General features: G+C 51.9%; 2 protein-coding genes across 2 annotated transcripts; one reads left to right on the top strand and one right to left on the bottom strand.

The window, feature by feature from the left end:
* Positions 1-489: 489 nt before the first annotated feature.
* Positions 490-5,577, top strand: VSIG2 (V-set and immunoglobulin domain containing 2). Its single transcript, XM_052662439.1, has 7 exons — positions 490-550; positions 895-1,058; positions 1,839-2,046; positions 2,820-2,978; positions 3,906-4,025; positions 4,369-4,513; positions 5,448-5,577. Exons 1-7 carry the CDS (start codon positions 490-492, stop codon positions 5,575-5,577), a joined length of 987 nt encoding a protein of 328 aa, XP_052518399.1.
* Positions 5,578-6,037: 460 nt separating this feature from the next.
* Positions 6,038-13,226, bottom strand: NRGN (neurogranin). The gene is made up of 4 exons (XM_052662360.1): positions 13,131-13,226; positions 7,305-7,531; positions 7,073-7,090; positions 6,038-6,683 (listed from the first exon to the last, which is right to left on the bottom strand). Exons 1-2 carry the CDS (start codon positions 13,143-13,145, stop codon positions 7,310-7,312), a joined length of 237 nt encoding a protein of 78 aa, XP_052518320.1. The 5' UTR covers positions 13,146-13,226; the 3' UTR covers positions 6,038-6,683; positions 7,073-7,090; positions 7,305-7,309.
* Positions 13,227-20,577: the final 7,351 nt, after the last annotated feature.

The raw sequence follows: 20,577 nt of genomic DNA, 5'->3' as shown, positions 1-20,577 counted from the left end.
CGGGAGGAAAGGATCTCCGAGGGCCTTAGAAGGAACAAGACTCTATGAAGGGAGTGGAAGGGGGTGATGGGGTCTTGGCCTGGGGTTCAGGCTCACAGTATCAGACCTTGACATGGTGACATCATCTCAGGTTATCAGGATGCATCTCTTTTCCTCCAGGGTCGCTCTTTCCCTTCAGAGCTCCCATTCTGATCCCTCCCCTTCCCTGGAGTGCCCACCCAATCCCAAACCTGGCACTCCCCACCCCTCACGCCTGACAGCTTCAGAAATTGGGGAAAAGGGGACAACAGAAGGGGGTAGGGTGAGAATGAGTCCCGTATTGGGCCTGGAGGAGGGAGGAGCCCTTCCTTACCTGAGGGCCCTGCCTCTCCCCTTGTTTGCTCTGAGATAGCCAGTCTCGCTCGGCCCAGCACCAGCAGGCTGCTCGGTGGGCACTCCCTTCCTTCTCCCAGACCCAGACACTCAGACAGACCAAGAGTTGGCAGGACGATGGCCTGGCTCCCAGGGTGCTTCCTCTGCAGGTTCCTGCTGGGCTGGGTCGGCTTGAGTGGTGAGGAGGGGGCTGGAGGATGGGGATGAGAGCGGCTGGACCGGGGAGGGGACGTGGAAGGCTGCTGGGAGGGTCGAGGACAGAGGCTGGAGGACAAGTTGGGCCTCTTTCGGGAGGGTTTAACCAGCACCCAACTTCTGTTTTTCTTTTCCTAACAAACACACCCTGGGACCTGGCCCAGTCTTGGTCCTTTCACCCACCAACCTGGCGGGATGTGGGCTCCTCCCTCCCGGAAACCTCAGGTTTCGGAAAGGGAGGCATAGAGAGGAGGGAGCTGAGCCCTGGCGGAGGAAGGACAGGCAGAGTCATCTGAGCCCTCCCCTGCCGGTCTCTGGCACCCCCAGCCCCCGGGTTGGCTGTGGAGGTGAAGGTGCCCTCCGAGCCCCTGAGTGCACCGGTGGGCAAGACTGCGGAGCTGACCTGCAGCTATAGCACCTCGGTGGGAGACAACTTTGCCCTGGAGTGGAGCTTCGTGCAGCCTGGGAAGCCCGTTTCCACGTCCCAACCGGTGAGCTGGGGGCACCTGCGCAAGTGGGGGGCCTTCCTGCCTTCGGTGGACTTGACAAGGAGAGGCAGGACCAGGGGACCCACCTAGGATGAGGGCAGGGGGTCAGAGAGAGTGCATTTGGGGACGAAAATACTTGGAGGAAAAAAAAATCAGTGGACTGTTTCTAGATCTTATTAGGAACACAGTCTGCATGACCCTGTATCACAAACACAGTCCTGCAGTTTGTAACTTCCTCCCCCATAGTCGGACTTCCCTGGTGGCTCAGTGGTGAAGAACCTGCCCCGCTAGGGCAGGAGAGCAGGGTTTGATCCCTGGGCTAGGAAGACCCCCTGTAGGAAGAAATAGTGCCCACTCCAGTATTCTTGCCTGGGAAATCCCATGGACAGAGGAGCCTGGTGGGCTACAATTCATGGGGTCATAAAGAGTCAGACGGGACTTAGCCACTTCCCTATGTGAGTGCAGCTCCAGTGTCAGTTCATAAACTCACAGAGGCTAAGCTGTTGCGATTAAAAGCAAGATAAAATGCTGCCCCTTCCAGGAATGTTTGCTCTCCCTCCCCACCCCCACCCCTGGATTGCGTAGCTGAAAGCAATGAATCTAGTTCATTCCGCACCTGGGAAGGGATGATATCTGGGGAAAGACAAACCTTCACGGTTCTGCTACAGAGTGTCAGCTTCCCTGGCTGCTTTAAGGGAAGGTCTCTAATACCTGCTTTGAAGGACTGTAGAATTGACACCAGGTGGCAAAAAGCACATACCCATGTCTTCTGCTTCTCCCCAGATCCTGTACTTCACCAATGGCCAGCTGTATCCAACTGGTTCTAAGGCAAAGAGGGCCAGCCTGCTTCAGAACCCCCCCACAGGAGGAGTGGCCACCCTGAAACTGACCGATGTCCGCCCCTCAGACGCTGGAACCTACCTCTGCCATGTTAACAACCCGCCAGATTTCTACACCAATGGGTTGGGGCTAATCAACCTTACTGTGCTGGGTAAGGCAGGCTAGGGACCCTCCAGCCACCCACATTACCTGAAAGATTGCACCGGCCTTGCTGCGTCTCCCCTATCCTGCTTTCTAGCCCAAGCCCCTAACTGCACTAGAGAACTTGAAGAAAAATACCCCTTCCTAAAGTTGTCTAATCTTACCCCTGCTCCACCCTCCTCCTTCAGTCCCTAGTAAATCTCTCCCACAGATGGGGATTTGAGTCATCCCCCAAGAGCTCCATCTTTAGGGGAACCTCCCATTTGCAGCTAGATTCTGTTCCTCTAGGTTAGCAGCAGAGAAAAGGTATGGCCAATTAAAGGAAGAAGGCACTCCATCACTAAGCAATAACTTCCTGTTCAGAGTATCCATCTCACCTCAAACTAGAGCCTGATTGGAGATGAGCAAACAGAAGAAACTATTAAAGGGGCTGGGGATGTTGAGATGGAAAAGAGAAGACTTAGGTGGTGGTGTGTAACAGCTGCAATCAAATATCTGAAGAGCTGTCTTATGGAGGAGAGTTTTTTTTTTTTCTTTTTTCTTTGTGGGCCCAGAGAGCAGGAAATGGGACCAATGGGAGGATATCATATTAACACAGATTTGGCTTGACATGAGGAAGAATTTTCTAACAATCAGAATTTCCAGTAGTGGAAATTCCTGGAGATGAGGTGGTGCGTGAACAGAGGTGGACCGCTAGGTAGTAGGAGTATTAAAGCAGAAAGCCTAGCACTTCGTGGAGGTGGAGCTAGAAGAAAGCTAAGGTACTTGTTGTGATTTTTGCAGTGCCCCCCAGTAGACCCTCATGCAGTCAGAGTGGTCAGACCTCCGTGGGGGGCTCTGCTGCGCTCAGATGCAGCTCTTCTATGGGAGCCCCCAAGCCTGTGTACAACTGGATCCGCCTTGGAGCTTCTCCTACACCTTCCCCTGGCAGCATGGTGCAAGGTAAGGGTCCAGGCCACTAAGGAAGGTGGGACTCAGAGCCTGGGCAGATCTGGCCTCTAAAGTCCACACAGTCACAGTACAAGTTCCATGTCTGCAGCTATGAGACACATGGCTACATCTTTCCCTTACGTCTTCCTTGGCTGCCTTTACTGTTCCCTCCTGTCTTCCTGTACCATCTGCAGCTGTGTGGTCCTGGGAGCATTTCTCAAGCTAGACATATTTCTGATATCCTGGAAGACAGTGGAAGGCAGGGGGTATTCTGTGACTCCCACTTGTCTATTCTGGGGCTTTGGGTTCCTTGTAGATATCTTAATGGTCATGACTCATTTCCAGACTTCCTAGAGAGGAAGCCAAGGCAGAGTAGCAAGGACTGGCTAGACTCTCCTTCAGGGGATCACATAGCTAGCTAAGAGTCTTGGCTTCTCAGCCTCCTCATGCTGGCTCCAGTGCCCTGGCTCCCCTCCCAACCCCAGCAAACCCCTTTACCCATGCACAAGGCCCCCAGGTCACCTCCCGATGTGTACTCTTCCTTGTAAAGGGAAGGTAAGCAGCTTAGAAGAGCATTTGGGTCAGCTTAGAGCCCACTCCAGAGGACACAATTTCTAGCAATCAAACCCTTTCCACCAACCAAGAACCTGACATCAGCCAGTAGGCAGCCCACCCCAGTTCATATGTGCCGTTTCCCCTTCCCTGAAAAGGCAGCTGTGTAGAGTGGAAAGAGTACAGAAGTTGCGGTGGTTTTGACACTTCCTCTCTGGGTCACCTTGGACAATTACTTTCCTTCTCTGAGCCAGTTTGCCCACTTATAGAATGAGGTTAGTTCCTTCCTGATGGGATTGTGGTAAGGATGAAGTGAGATATGCTTTTGTCACAGTGCACCTCACTGTGAGTTGAATAAGTGATGGACACTTCTTCCTTACTCTCTAGATGAGGTGTCTGGCCAGCTCATTCTCACCAATCTCTCCCTGGCTTCCTCGGGCACCTACCGCTGTGTGGCCACCAACCAGATGGGCAGTGCGTCCTGTGAGCTGACCCTCTCTGTGACTGGTAGGGGTTGCTGGGCAAAGGCTGGGTTGGTCTGCCTGGGTAGGGGGTCAATGTGAAGCCATCTGGGGCATCAAGGAAGGTCTGCTGCTATGACGATCATGTGTCTCCTTGTATGTGTGCTAAGTCGCTTCAGTCATGTCTGACTCTTTGCGACCCTATGGACTGTAGCCCCCAGGCTCCTCTGTCCATGGGATTCTCCAGGCAAGAATATTTGAGTAGATTGCCATGCTCTCCTCCAGGGGGGTCTTCCCGACCCAGGGATTGAACCCAGGTCTCCTGCACTGCAGGCAGATTCTTTACCATCTGAGCCACCAGGCATTTATCTCCTTATGTGTCTCCTTAGACCCTTCCAAAGGCCGAGTGGCTGGGACTGTGATTGGGGTACTGCTGGGTGTGCTGTTCCTGTCCGTGGCTGTGTTCTGCCTGATAAGTTTCCAGAAAGAAAGGAAGAAGAGGCCCAAGGAGACATTCGGGGGGAGTGACCTACGGTGAGCAGGAGGGCTGAGGGCTGGTCAGGGTGGGAGGAAAGGGCTTGGGTTGAGTTGGTGACTGCAGCTCTCACACTCTGACACCTTCAGGGGTGTTTCAGGGTGAGGGGCGTGGCTCAGCCCCGGGCTTTGGTTGTGCTGTGGGTGCAGTGCTGCGTGTGAGTGAAGTGTGCAGGGTGGAGGGCTTGGTTCATGAGCTACCCTCTCGCTCCTAACACTTAGAAGAATGTTTTGCTTTTCACCTTTAAGGAACTTTTACATCAACAGGCTGCAGAGGCTGGGAGTTGTTTGTCCTGAGCTCTCAGCCAAGTCTAGTTCTTCTGTGTGGGGCAGAGAGAGGTAGTAAGGAAAGGAGAGGCAAAAGCTGCCTGTCATCAACTTCAGCTGTCAGCTGTGGGGTCCAGAATCAGGCATCATTTCTCCAAGTGTGGTCCTCACACTGGGAGAGTGCCTATGTGCCAAGCTGCTTCAGTCCTGTCCAACTCTTTGCGACCCTATGGACTGTAGCCTGCTGGTCTGTCCTCTCCAATCCCTCCTCTGTCCATGGGAATCTCCAGGCAAGAATACTGGAGTGGGTTGCCATGCCCTCCTCTAGGGGATCTTCTCAACCCAGGAATGGAACCTGTGTCTCTTATGTCTCCTGCATTGGCAGGTGGGTTCTTTTACCACTAGCACCTGGGAAGCCCAGTCCTCAGATTACCTGAACTAGGAGCTTATTAAACATTCAGATTCAAACCACTTCCTATTCCTCGTGAAGCAGAATCTGTGTGTGTGTGTGTGTTGGGGGGAGCGATGGGGCCTGGAATCGTCATTTCAACCAAAATTCCACGAGGATTCCTACACACAGTAAAAATGAGAAGTCCCTGGGATAGAGGATGGGTGTGCTCTGAGGGATGCACCCAGCTTTCACTGAGAATTGCCTGTATCCCATCAGGGAGGACGCCGTGGCACCTGGGGTTTCTGAGCAACCTTTGGAAAGTGAAGATTCTAGCAATGGGCTCCTGGAGAGGCCCTCCTCTGCCAGCACGGTGACGACCAAGTCCAAGCTCCCTATGGTTGTCTGATTTCTCTCCTGATCCCTGAGGGGGAATATCAGAAATTAAAGTTTTTGGGTACCATACTGTCTCTCTCTTCGTTCTGCTGGTTTAGCAAATTCCTCTAGGCGGCCCAAAGAGTATTCCCAGAAGGGATGCTGTAGGCGGGAAGTTTGGTTCCTAAGGTACCTTCTAAGCTTGGTTCCCCTTCACCGTTCCACCTCCACTTTTTGGTTTGGTCAAAGGAGACTTGTTCAGATTTCCAGCGGTGGCCTCATATACCCAAACTCCCTCCCTTCTGGCACCCTCTGAACACTTGGACATTCCTCTTTATTGTTCACATTCCAACCCAGCACAGTCACATGCACACACGGAGATAAAAACCCTCCCGGCCACAGCCCCAGGAGCCCGTAGGGGCGGGGCCAGCAGGAGCAGAGGCGGGGCCGCGGGAGACTCCTCCTACCGGGCCGCCCCCGCGCTCCGCGTTCGCGTAAACAAGCTGAGAGCTGGAGAGGTGGCTCTCGGGGTACGCTGGGGAGAGGGGAGGGCTGAGTACAGGCAGGCGTGGGGTTGGGGCGTGACATGGCAACTTCCCTTCTGATCACCGCCAGGGGCATCCGACATCATAAAAACCCCTCCTCCCCTCTCTCCTCGCCCCGAAGTTCTGGACTAGGCTGGGGCGTGAGCGGCGCAGCAGAGACGCAGGGGCGCCCCCTTTAGCTGCGCGTGGAACTAAAGGATTTCTTTTCTTTTTTTTTTTTTGGAGTGTTCTTGGGCCACGCTTAGGGTGTCCTCCGCAGTGCGCGAAGGGAAGCACGCGGAGGCTGCGGAGAGAGAGCTGCATGCTGGGTGCGGGGAGAGGTGGGCGAGAAGCTAAAGAAGGAAGATTTGGGGGCGCGAGGATGGGGGGGTCAGGGTGGGGAGGAAGGGCGAACGGGGACCATACTAGACTGGAGAGCTAACTAAAAGGGCACGGCCTTAGCGACTGATGGACGGTGTTCCTGGGAGAGGGAGTCTCTGGGGGAAGCAGAGAGGGCTCCTGAAGCTGGCAGGTTGGTGGAAAGGAGAGAATCACAGACACGGCAGGGAAGTCTCGTCACTGCGAAGGGGACGCGGCATCCATCTGTCTCGGGAAACTGAGCAGAAAGAAGGGGTGAGCACCTGCCCGCTCCCAGTACTTTCTTCTCTACCCTCCGTCCTGAATCGGGGCACCCAGGGCGGGGAGCGGGGATCACCCGGGACTGCCCGCTAGGAGTCACTGAGCTGAAATGAGCCCGCGGCCGGTAGGTGTGCGAGCCGCGGGGTGTTTGTGATCCCTGGGCCCGACTTATGCAGTCCAGTGCGGGTGACAGGTGTGTCAGTCCAGGTGCGCCCCGTCGCAGCGTCAGGTGTCACCAAGGGTCAGAAAGCCCGTGGGCTCAGGGGCATTTTCCCTGGCTGGGAGGCGGAGGAGGGAAGGGGTGGGTCTAGGGCTTTTCTGTCACTCAGGGGTCCCACCCCACTGCTTCGGAGTTGCATTCATTACCTTCGAAAATGCTCAGTCCTTCGGTCCGGGGCGAGGCAGAACGGAGGATGGAGATAGAAACAGGTGAGCTCTAGAGCCCGCAGCCTCCTCCCCACCACGCGCCCCCACCCCACATCGCCAATTTCCTTGGCTCCCTCCACACCCTTCTCCATCCCCCAGTGCCCTTAGCCATCCTTGCACCTTCGGAGGAAGGGGCCCAGTGTCGGGAAGGAGAGCCTGCGGCCCGCCTCACCTGGCCTAGTCTCCGCTGGGGCCGCCGCCCGCGCCTCCCCGGGCGCCCCCAGCTCCGCCTGGTCCCCCGGGGCCCGGGCCCTTCCGGCCGCGCTCTCCGCTCTTTATCTTCTTCCTCGCCATGTGGCCCCGGAAACTCGCCTGGATTTTGGCAGCGGCCGCGTTGGCACCCGGATCATCCAGAGGGATGTCTAGAATGTCGTCGTCCGGCTTGGAGCAGGCGCTCTCCTGGGGATGGGGTAGCGGGGAGGGGGTGTTTCTTGTGGGGTGACCCGGCCTTGATCCCCGAGAGGGTGGGGTAGGAGGAGAGACTTGCGGGACTGAGACCAGGACGACGCGGGAGTGGGATGCGCAGAGAAGGGGCCAAGGCAGGGCCCGCACTGGGGCAGGGGGAGGGATGGTGTATGTGTGTGCGTGTGTGTCTTGGGCAGCGGCAGACAAAAAGGAACGTTCAGGGTCAGGTGGACACAGTTGTGTTCCCAACTCAAGAGAAAGAAGCGCACAGTAGATGTGCTACAAGACAGCCAGGTAGCCGTGAGTGAGCCACGGCCCAAGCCAGCAGCCCAGTGAGGGGAGCCGTCTAGCTGTCTGGAGGGTGCACGTAATTACTGGAGAAGGGCAAAGTAAACCACCGCGGGACTCCTGGACACGGCTGCTTTTCCCCCATCCTCAGAGGGTGCCTCTGGCTCAGAAGGGTCCCTGCTGAGTCCAGGATTCCCTGGGGGAGGGTTTAGAAGAATCAACCCTTCTCTGAGTAAAATCACCCCAGAGCTCAAAGCTGGGATGAAGGTGAAGATGGGGCTTACGCTGCAGTGGGGCAGCCTTCCCCGACTCAGGGCTAGAGGTCAGAGACTGTTTTCCTATTCACGCTCCATTCTGCACTGCTCTAAATACAGGAGAGAGGGGATGGTCTCCAAGAAGCTACAGAGAAAAGGCTTCACTTCAAAAAAGGACAAGGAAAAGATAAGCAGGAGCAAGAAGTTCTTTCCGTGAGGTGCGCAAGGGAAAGAAAAGAATAATGACAATAGTTCCTAATACCACTGAAGCACTGCCCTTGTTCCAGGCATGGCAACACAAGGTTTTACAGATGTTATTTTATTTAGCCCTGGCAACAACGCTATGACGTACCTTTTATTGTTATCCCAGTTGACCCCTAATCAAACTGAGTTAAGTCTTGAAAACCTACCTGAGGTTGTACAGGTAGTTATCAGGACCAAAGAGTCAAGCCTTTGTATATCAGATTCCAGAGTCTGTTTTTAACCCCTGCCTGTGTATGTGCTAAGTTGCTTCGGTCGTATCCGACTCTTTGTGACCCAGTGGACCATAAGCTCTTCTGTCCATGGGGACTCTCCAGGCAAGAATACTGGAGTGGATTGCCCTGCCCTCCTCCAGGGGATCTTCCTGACCCAGGGATCGAACCTGTGTCTCAAATGTCTCCTGGTTCTTTACCACTAGTGCCACCTGGGAAGCCCGTTTTAACCTCTACTTTGCAGATAAGCAAAGGCAGTCAAGAGAATGAACCATGCTCTACCACTTGCTAATTGAGTGGTCTTGGGCAAGTTTTCTAATCTTTTCCTATCTCCATTCCTTCACGTGAAATCAGGTTCCTCTGGGTCATGGGGAAGAATAAACACTGTGATATGCAGAAAGTTTCTGGCACAATCTAGTTGCTCAATTAATGGTAGCTATTATGATTCTTTTAAATAATGGTAAGTTGGTGCAAGATAGTTGTTTCTGCAGGTTGAAGCAGTCTTGTAAAAACAATTTCATAGGGAGCAACTAAAAAATAAGGAGACCCAACCCAACAGCTATGAGGTGAGGTGGGAAGCTTAAGGTTAACTATGGAGTTAAAAAGCCATTTCTCCTTTGAACTGACTTTTTTTTTTTTTTTTTTGCCTGAGGACTTCCACTACTTTCCCTGTGTTTTTATTTCTCTGGCAGGAGATGACCAAGGTCTCACATACTAAGAGTAATTCAGTTTCGTTCCTTTCTCTTTCCTCCATCACCCATCCAGTTCACGGAATTGAGATGAGTGTGAGTGGGGCCTCAGTGACCACTGCCCCAACCAGATCCCACCCCGGACCTGCAAAGGTTTCAATCCCAGATGTTTAAGTCCAGGTTTACAAATGGCTTCCTCTCATCATGGTCCCCAAGGTTGTCTGCATTTTCTGGGCTTCAGAGATCTTTGGTTTGCGCTCAAGATGTCCACAGTTGAGTTAAGTGCAGGTAAAAGGTGTTATCAAGGGCTGGGGTGGCTGTGGAAGGGCCCCTCACACTCTTTTTGTCTTTCCTGGGTCTATCCCTCTCTCCCTAACATTTCATTCCCCACTTATAAACAGAAATCACTCTTTTTTTGGATCCTCGATTCTCAGAACTCAAACCTTTCTTGGGGATATTCTTAGGGAATGGTGAAAGTTTCTTCTCCAAAGAGGAAAATGATCAAAAACCCATGCCCAACACCCTCCCCTGAGCCAGCAGCTGTAGCGGTTGAGCGGAGGAAGGGGTATCTTCCCCCAGAAATGCTCAGACCCACCTGCTGCCACCACCCACCCCAGCTGCATCCAGAATGGAACAACAGGCAGAGCCACCCCCAACTCACTGCTTCTCCCCAGAGCCCACTCCCTCTCCCTTCAGCTGAGTTCTCAGGGCAGAGCTGGAGGGACTGTAAAAAGACCCAGGAAGTGTGCCTACGTTGGTGCCTTCCAAAACCAAGATCTGATGGTGTGTGCCTGAGAGCTCTGCATGAACTAGGGGGCTTCTGGGAGGGGGAAGTGGACTGTTGTGGGCAAAACATGAGCCATGGCTCTTGGTCCCAAACATCACTTCAGCTCTGAGGGCCTCAATATCTTCAGCCACATCTAGAAGTTGGCCCCAATTAAGGCAGTCTCCTTCAGCTCCCTTGTCCTAAAGACTTTAAGAATTATCCCTGCCTACTGCTTGTCATATGCTGGGCCCTGTGCTAAGCATTTTGCACCCATTGGTGGTGGTGATGGTTTAGTTGATAAGTTGTGTCTGACTCTTGTGACCCCATTGAGCCCACCAGGCTTCTCTGTCCATGGGATTTCCCAGGCAAGAATACTGGAGTGGGCTGCTGTTTCTTGCTCCAGGGGATTTTCCTGACCCAGGGATTGAACCCGCATCATCTGCATTGCAGGTGGATTCCTTACTGCTGAGCCAGCAGGGATGTCTTCATTTAAGCTCTATTTTACAGGTAAAGAAACATCTGAGACATCTTGCAAATTACCCAAGGTCACAGAGCCAACAAATAGTGATGGGATTCAGAAATCTGTGCTGCGAACTACTTCCTCAGGGCAGGTAATTATTTCTATGAGTTGGATCATCAACTAGACTAACTAAGTAAAAAATAATAATAATAATAAAAGTCCAAAACTGTTTCTTTGCCTTTTTATATTAAGTGATTCAGGAAAAGCCTGATATTTGTGACTATGTAAATTGGCAACTGATACATCTAAATCAACAGCTCTTGCTCTTAAAAAAAAAAGAAAGCAGGACTTTTTTCTTCCCTTTTCTGACTGAGCCTCTTTACCAAGGAGAAAGAAGGAAATAAGGGAGGACTAGGTATTGCCCAAACACCAGGTTGGACAGTCAGCAGGGAGAGCCCAGGATGGAAGGTGAAGAGGGACTGGTTCCCAGCCTCCCAGATGCGCTATGTCCACTATGCATGTCCTAGCTTCCTCCCAGCACAGAGCTCAGCCCTCCACAGAATGGAGATGGGTAGGAAGATGCTCAGCCCCAGCCCTGCCCCAAACCCCAGCCCTGTCACCTCTTCTTGGACCCCCTGCAAAGCCTGACAGTGGTGTTCTCTCTTGCCCAGCCCTTTAGCCCTGCACACCTAGGACACGGCCTGAAAGGGGGAGGGCGCCTGTGTAGAGAATGCACTGGAGGGGGTGACCCAGAATACAGGGCAAGTGGGGCAATTGTGTGTCTGCCTCTGCTGCATTATTTGAGTGAGCAGCTTCTTCTTTTTAAGGGGACACTTATTCCAGCCATGCCCACCAGCCCCTCAGTATGGCTTTCTGGGCACTCAGGAACATGGTCCAGGGCAGACCAGAGCCCACAGGCAGGCACCTGACATCCTACTCTAATTAGTCCTGCAGGTGCCAGTGGGGACAAGTTGCTGTCCTTCTCTGGCTTTTTGGTCTTTGCTCTCGCATTTCTTTCCATTGACCATGATTCCTGACTTATCTTCCCCACCATTCTTACCATCTGGGCAATATTTCCTCTCCTCCACAGGCATACCCAGAACCCACCATCCATTTATTTTCTCTGTTTTGTAAAACACCACTGGGGGGTGAGGAGCCCAGGAACCTCCATTAAGAGCCCAATTCTCCTTTCACAACCAAAAACTGCTTCCAGGAGAACAACAGGAAGGAAAGGTTGGAAGAAAATATGTTATTGGGGCTTTCTTTAGGGGTGGGATTGTAGATTCTTGACATGTTTCTTTTTTATACTTTTCTTCAGTTTAAATTTTTTTTTCTGTTATGGGCATATTACCTTTACAATGAGGAAATATTGGAAATGTTTATAGGAGAGGTTAAATTACAGCTGTTGGAATCAGACAGGTCTAGTGTTCCACCTCCACACTTAGAAGCTGTGCTTCCTTGGGCAAATCATTAATCTTTCTAAACCTCACTTTGCACATCTGTAAAATGGAAAAATATCTACCTCACAGGGTTGTCATGATGGTTAAATATAAAGTGTTAGGTACATGGTAAGCATTCACAAATTGACAACAATTATTTGTATTAATAAGAGCTAAACATCATAGCCACAACCACTTGCCCCTTTTTTCTACCTCTTGGTACTAAGACACAGGGAACCCTCACTTCTTCTAAATTGGACTATTCCTTCCATCCAAACCTCATTTCCCCCCTTTTAAGCCATACGGTGGAGGGTGGGGAGCAGGCAAAGTTATAACTTCTTGTGTCATTAGCTGGGTTGACCAAATGGCTGAGAATACAAGGACTTTGGAGTCGGACTTTCTCCATATGTAAGGACTAAAAATAAATAAAAGTAAATAAATAAACAAATACAAACATATCGTATACACGTATGATCACCACTCCTCGGATGTGCCAGGAACCTGGTCCTGTGCAAGGCGCTTTCATGCCCGCACCGTAACAGCAACCTGCTTTGGCGTCAGGTCTCCTTGTGGGCGCTGACAAATTGCAGACACTTCCTTCCCTCGCCAGCAGGGCCCTCTCGCCGGTCATTTCACCCAGCCCCCTCCAGAGCTAGAAAGCGTTGGAGGCCAGGCCAATCCCTCCCCAGGACCACACGGACTAGGCTCTTCGCTGCCCATCATCAGTACTAAGGTAAACAACATGAATTGACTATTTCACCGGGCGCTGCACAGAACGCGAGGGTCACCAAGGTCATCCCGTCCGCCCACCGACGGCGGCAGTAGTGGGATGGGGATTGGGGTGGGGGCCGAAAGCCAGGGGAAAGGAGTCGCGGTTGCTTCGCTAGGCGACGGTTTCCAGCGTCTCCCTGGGGAAGTTCCTCTTCTCGTCTAACCTGCAGCTTTCCTGTTGCAGAGCTTTGTCGAGCTCCGGGTCCAACCTAGACGGCTTAGCGGATGGGTACCCAGACGCCCCCGCGAGTTGGGGAGCATTTTTCCTAGGGCTTCCAAGTCAGGCGGGCACCTTTCACCACCCACCATTTGCGTCTCAGCAGGCACCCTTATGGCTCCTAGGTCTTCTGCACCCACTTCCATCCCTCACTCCCCACTCCCCCTCCAGGAGCTTCTTGGTAGCCCTTTCCCCAGACGAAGCTGAGTGCCCGTCCCCCAGGCCCGCTCACTTACGGTGCAGCAGTCCATGTTTGATGTCAGGAGTCCTTGGCTGGGATGGAGGTTGGCGCAGAGGGTCTGCGCGGTGACGGGTGGGGACCCTGGGGCGGTGGCGAGGCAGCCGATCCGCGCCGAACCAGCCGCTCAGCTCTCGGGTCCTCTCTCCCGCGCTCCGCACTGCTGGAGAAAGTATCCTGAGCCCTGCGGAAGAGAAGCCAATCAGGAGAAGCCCTCGGCAGAGTGGGCGGGGGGAATGGAGGCAGGGCCACGCCCCCTCGCGGCTCCCTCCTCCTCGCCCCGCCTCCTGCCCCAACCCCTCTGCCTACACACTTCCATCCATTCCTCCTACACACCCCATCCTCCCAAACTCACCACCAACACCACCCCCCCCCCCCCACGCCCGTTGCTGCCGAGGCGGCAGACTGCCAAGCAGATGTATGCTGGCGCACGCAGGAGGACCCCGACATCCCGGGCACAAAAACACTCGCATCTGGGCACAACACTTCTCCCACCCACAGAGAGAAAACCGTGCACCCCTCACCCACACTTCCACAAACTAGCTAGAGTCCCAAATATGGTTCCCTCTACCTTCCCTCCCCCCTCAGGCCTCAAAGAAATAAATGACCCCCTAGGACGTGCGGTTTAAAGGAACCGTCATCAGTCTGCGGTGGAATGGGGAAGGTGTGGGTATGTAACCTGGGGGTGGGCACAGGGGAACACAAAAGCTCACACCAGAGCCCCCCACGCCCATATATGATACTCCCCAGGCTCACTAAAACGTGCTCTTCGACACGCAGACCCAGCCTGCAAAAACAGCTACACAGGCCTTGTACACACGCTGTGCTGATACACGCAGACTCCCTGTTACGTGCACACACCAGCACACGTGTACACGGCAATCACCCTACTGGAAATGTCTGCATTACATATCTATCTGTCCACCCATCCATCTATACTAACAAGACAAAATCATATATGCATGACACCAATTTGGTGTGTATATACATATGTAGAGAGAGAGATAGATACAGACATACACACCCTTCCTTCCCACTCCCTAAACCACACCTCCCCAACCTCTTGTTCCATTGCTTCTGTATAAGACAAATACTGGCTACTCTCACCCTTGCCCCTGGGAGGGGAAGAAAATACTCTCAACCCCAGTGTAAGGAAATATCCGAAGGCATCAGTTCTCTGGGTCCATGGTGGAGGAAGGATGTGGGCTTTGTGAGAGGCTTGAGAAGGGAGATATGGGAGGAGGAGCCTCGTAGGAGAACAGGCTGGTGGGGGAACAGCTTGCCAACCTCCCCCAACCGGTCAGGGTACCAGAGCTAGCAGCGTGGCATGCTAGTGAAGAGATTGGGCCACCTCTGAGAAAACTGGGAGGTCCTTCTCAGCTGAGGTCCCAGAGGAGGGAAGGAAGCAAGGATGCCTGCTCTTCAGGTGTGTGGACTGGAGCCAAGGGGAGGAGGGGGGAAATGCCCCGTGGCTCTGGCTGCGACAGGGGATGCTGAAGCAGCATGCTGAGGTGCCCGTCCTGGCACGGCTGTCACATGCTTTCTTCCTACCTGAACATTTGGGCTTTCCTTGCCAAAGGGAAAATGCGTGGGAGGGAAATTCTGGTGGCCACTCAGGTTGGGGACAGGGTTAGCCAGCTTGTCTCCCAAGCTGAGCTGGATGCCAGCTGGGATTCCAGGCCCTGGGGTGTAGGGGTGTCTCTCTCAGCAGGTTTGGGACCCACCCACCCTTGTAACTGAAAATCTGTTTCCCAGTCTGTCTCTGGCACATCCTTCATCTCCCACCCCCCCACCTCCACCAAATGGCAGAAAGTCCTGGGAACTCAGGCCCTTGCCTACATGAGGGCCTTGGGTTTGTGTCAGTTCCCACTAGTTTTCAACTCTGGGTTCCAGAGGAGAGAGGGCAGGAGGACCTGAGGGGCACACTGGATATCAGGCCTGGACTCCCTGCTTATCTCTTCCCAAATTAGAGCTGAGGAATTCGGGATTGAGTGAGTTTGCAGTAAAGTCTCCCAAGTTGCTAGGCAACATCACTCTGCAGGCTGCATTGCCTCTAGGCCCTTCTTCCTGCTGGTCAGAGCTGAAGAGGGGGTATCTTATTAATGCACCCGGCCCCCTTCAGACCCCCGCACAGGCAGCACAGCCCTTTCCTCCGCCTAAAGGACAACTTTGTGTGGAGGTGAGGGTGTCTCTGAACAACCTCAGGCCCAAGGGACAATGGATATGCGACTGTGGTTCTACCTGGAAAACAACGATTTCAGCAACAGCCCACTTGAGGCGCCTACGCAGAACTGGCCACAGCACTTGTCAGGGGGATGGGCAGGCGCAGAGGTGAGGAAAAGGTAGACAGACAGGAAGGCAGAGACAGAAATAGGAAGGCAGACACCCACAGACTCAAGTATCCAGAGGGGAGCAGCACCACGGATGTCCCCATGTAATGTCACCTACACACACACACGTCACACATCTTCAGAGACAGGTACTGTGGGCTCTTCGCCACACAGTCACATCCAAAGACACGCACAGAAGTGGACCCCTCCACCAGCATGCATCAAGGGCACGCACATCCTCTGGTGAGGGGTTCCTCTTCCGGACTATGTGACTAAGGTTGTCGGCAAGTCTGGCTGGGTGGATCTGCGAGCCTCTGATTCTCAAATCAATGAGAAGGAAAGGAGACAGGAGCAGTGAGAACTGAGGGGTCCCAGGACTTTGAGGAACTGGCGAGACCAGATGACACTCCCCACAGAGAATTGCCTGGCCTGGGGCCAAGGTCAGCCTTTGGAGTGTTACTTGTTAACCTGCTGGGCTTGGGCCCTGCATTTATCGTCCGTGACTCTTCACATTTCAAAAACTCCCGTCTCCCACTGCTATTGAAGGAGAAGGACTGCAGGCCTAGAAAGGAGAGGAACTCTGGAAGGGCCTGGTTTGAGGGTGAGCTGGGGCCCGTGGGTGCTGAGGGGAGGCTGGACTCAGCAGGGAGTAGGGAGGTGGAGGGCACAGCTGGAAGGCAAAGCTGGCAGAGGAGGAGATGGCTCAAGAGAGGATAAAAGATGGATTAGTGGGAAGCTTCTAGGGTCCAGTACAGATTCTTGGGACAGATGGAGGGGGATTTGGAGAGAGCTGGTCCTCATAAGCGGAGACAAACGCCAAGGCACATGGCAAGCTATTTGCCAAGACTTGTGGCTTCCCCACCTTGGAGTAGGCACTTTCTGAACATAACATCCTAGCTCTAACCCACAGCGGGACTCCATGATAAGACGAGGGTGGGACGTGGGAGGCTGCGCCTTTGGTGAAGCCAAGCTGGGGGCTTCTTAGGTCAGGATTTTGAGTGGAAGGGGTAAAGGTAGCAGGAAATTCAGTTTTCTCTGCAAATATTTCAGCTTTTGCTGTGGTAGTATTTTTAGCAACTTGGTTGGCAGAGGAGGAGCCCGGGTACATTTTTAAAGGGGCCTCTACCAGACTGGAGGTCTCCTCCCACCCTCCCCCCACATGTCAGAAAGGGATGGGGGAGAAAGCACACAGCATTCAAATCTAAAAGTCGGTTTTGCTAGGCGTCAGGCCGCTGTGAAGTCATCTTCGCGGGTAGTCGCTGTCTGTTTTCATCAACATAATTCTCGTAAGCATCCTTATCAAGAGTAAATATTTCTCGAACTTCTGCCGTGTGCAGGGTGCTGCTCCGGGCAGGATGGAAAATAGAAAAAGCTAACCAGGACACACTTGGTGAGACAGAGAAGGGAGCAAACTTCCAAGTGAGTGCTGGGTGCTGTGTGTCGTGCTAGCCACATTGTAAATGTGATTTCTTTTAATTCTGATAACAACCCTGCAAGTGAGGCCTAATCTTTCCTATTTTACAGATGAGGATGCGAAGACTTTCAGGGGTTGAAGAATTTACCCAAGCTTCCACCGTCATGAAATGCAAGAGCCTGGATTAAAACCTAGAAGAGAATGATAATATTATCTGAAACCTGAATAATGATTTACAAGGTGTTTCCACAATCGTGATTTAATTTGGTGCTTTTGAGAACTGTGTGAGGAGGTATTAGTATTTTTAATGAATTTGGGGAGGAAGTGAGGCTTGGAGAGATTCAGGGACTCGGGTCTTGTTGATACGAGTCTGGTGCCCTGCGGGACTAAGACTGAAAGGCAGGAATTCTATTACAGCTCTGAATTCTGTGAGTGTTCACCCTACAACTCCCAGTGCTTACTGGGCTCGAAAGAATGGGACACAGTGGTTAGCAAATCGTGAGCTGTCTCTCTTCTCTTGGCTCTTACAGTCTTACAGATAAAAGTACATATGTATGTGTGTGTATATATATCTATGTGCACATATAGCTTATGTATATATAGATATAGATGTATATAAATATATGTGTCTACATGTACATGTATGAGATATATGTATATTTCCTAAAGTAATAATTGATAGATGCCGAATGAACGATGCAGACAGTAAGTATTATGAGAATTGAGATGGGGGAGAAATAATTGAAAATTTGGATGATCCAGGAAGGCTTCCTGGAGGAGGATAGTTTGGAGTAAGAATAGGACTCAAAGAAATAAAAGTCAGGGGACTTCCCTGGTGGTCCAGTGGTTAAGACTTCACCTTCCAGTGTGGGGAGTGTGGGTTCAATCCCTGGTCTGGGAGCTAAGATTCTACATGCCTCCTGGCCAAAAAACCAAAACAGAAACAATGTTATAACAAATTCAGTAAAGGTTTTTTTCAAAAAAGAAGTGAATAGGGCTGGAAGGAGGCAGGACACTTCAGGCATGCCCTGCATTTAGTGTCGCTGTTGGCTCAATGCAGTCTCCCCACCTGGAAAGACTGTGAGCACAGCAATTCCATCGCCTGCCCCTCACGCAGGGTTTATGTCTAAATCAGTGCCCTGACCACACACTGGGGCACAGCCAGGCCTCGAGGTCACGTCAGCTGTGTGCTCTTGCCTGGTCAGCAGCTCCGCTGCTCCTCAGAGCTCTAACACACACCTGCTCCCTTGCCCCTGCACCAGGGCCTGCATCCTCCCCGTCCATGCCCTGTTACTCTGGGTCTCAGCATAATTCTGAGTCCTGGATGTAGTTTGCTCCCTGTTCCTATATTACCCCAAACATTTACTTATTCTCTAGCCCTCCATTTCCCTTTCCTCAGTTTGCTTCCCCGTGTTTCCTGATGAATAAAAGCCAGTGAAGGCCTAGCAACATGTGTACCTGCTGAGCCTCACATCCCACCTGCAAACACTGAACCAACAAAATTATTCTTATAACAAGCAAACAACCATTCTGATAATATTTTAAACTCTCACACAAACCTAAGAACCACTTCAATTTTGATCCAGATAATGCCTGTTTTAATTGTTTGTTTGTTTTTATAAAAACACTTATATGAGGTATGACTTTTACCTTAGTCTGTTTGAAGACCCTTTCTCCTTTTGTGGTTCAGGTGGACAATGGATAAAAGAGATTCCTGGGGCTTCGGTAATAGTCCGGGGTTAGGACTCTGAGCTTCCAAGGCAGGGGGTGAAGGTTCGATCCCTGATCAGGGAACAAAGATCCCACATGCCTCATAGCATAGCCAAAAACTTAAAAAAGATTTTTTTTTAAGTAAAAGAGATCCCTTGTTCTTTCAGTAATATGTGTCAGGTGAGGTGCAGGCCATTCTTCCTGCCATTGTCTACCTTAGGGAAGAAGGGGAAACATCCAGAAGATAGCAACTCTTGAAGTCATACAGAATGGGCATCTCTTGAAATGTATGTGTAGCCAGCATTCCACGTTTCAGTTGCTCCACGCTACACTCTCTGCAGATGGTGACTGCAGCCATGAAATTAAGAGACGCTTATGCCTTGGAAGGAAAGTTATGACCAATCTAGATAGCATATTGAAAAGCCAGAGACATTACTTTGCCAACTAAGGTTCGTCTAGTCAAGGCTATGGTTTTTCCAATGGTCATGTATGGATGTGAGAGTTGGACTGTGAAGAAGGCTGAGTGCCAAAGAATTGATGCTTTTGAAGTGTGGTGTTGGAGAAGACTCTTAAGAGTCCCTTGGACTGCAACGAGATCCAACCAGTCCATCCTAAAGGAGATCAGTCCTGGGTGTTCTTTGGAAAGAATGATGCTAAAGCTGAAACTCCAGTACTTTGGCCACCTCATACGAAGAGTTGACTCATTGTAAAAAACACTGATGCTGGGAGGGATTGGGGGCAGGGGGAGAAGAGGACGACAGAGGATGAGATGGCTGGATGGCATCACCGACTCGATGGATGTGAGTTTGAGTGAACTCCAGGAGTTGGTGATGGACAGGGAGGCCTGGCGTGCTGTGATTCATGGGGTCGCAAAGAGTCAGACATGACTGAGCGACTGAACTGAACACTGTCTAGTCTGAGAGCTTGGGTGGAGTGGTGGTTTTCATCTGGATCCAGAGGCCATGGATGTCATCCATTTAACATCTAGCCACTATTGCCTTGTTTTAACACTTAAAAAAAATAACCCTTTGTTTTACTTTGAAAAAAACACATGCAAAAGTAAACAAAGTTAATACATAAAGGAACTCCAGGTACCTGTCACTCACTTTCAATAAATCTCAGGTCATCACCAAACTTACCGATATTCCTCATGACTCCCCCATTATCACTTTATTTATAAATGTTCAAATATATGGGCTTCCCTGGTGGCTCAGATGGTAAAGAATCCTCCTGCAATGTGGGATACCTGGGTTCGATGCCTGAGCTGGGAAGATCCCCTGGAGGAGGGCATGGCAACCCACTCCAGTATTCTTGCCTGGAGAATTCCATGGACAGAGGAGCCTGGTGGGCTACAAAGAGTTGGACATGACTGAGCGACTAAGCACACATGTCCCTGAAATATCAATGCAATCAGTTCAGTCACTCAGTCATTGTCTGACTCTTTGGGACCCTACGGACTGCAGCACACCAGGCTCCCTTGTCCATCACCAACTCCTGGAGCTTGCTCAAACTCATGTCCATCTCATTCTCTGTCGTCCCCTTCTCCTCTTGCCTTCAATCTTTCCCAGCATTAGGGTCTTTTCAAATGAGTCAGTTCTTTGCATCAGGTGGCCAAAGTATTGGAGTTTCAGCTTCAGCATCAGTCCTTCCGATGAACACCCAGGGCTGATCTCCTTTAGGATGGACTGGTTGGATCTCCTTGCAGTCCAAGAGACTTTCAAGAATCTTCTCTGCAGTGGAAAAGGGCCTCATCTCACTTTGAGGGGAGATGGGGACTTGTTTTTCTCCAGTTGCGGCAGGAAATGTGGGGTTCCTCTCAAGTTACGACGGGGACCTCAGGGACCCGCTTTTGTTACCTCAGGAAAGGCCAGTCTCCATGCGAGTTGTGAAGCCCCTCTCGGGATTCCTCTGCTTTTGGTGCTGTGTCTTAGGTCCTCATCTGGAGCTGAAGTCGGAACTTCAGTGCTGGGAGCCAGCATGAGGAACTCCGC

The sequence above is a fragment of the Budorcas taxicolor genome, chromosome 25 (genome assembly GCF_023091745.1).
Source record: "Budorcas taxicolor isolate Tak-1 chromosome 25, Takin1.1, whole genome shotgun sequence".
NCBI classification, from domain to species: Eukaryota; Metazoa; Chordata; class Mammalia; order Artiodactyla; family Bovidae; genus Budorcas; species Budorcas taxicolor.
Note: the sequence above shows the minus strand (reverse complement) of the source record. Positions and strands in the feature narration are given on the sequence as shown.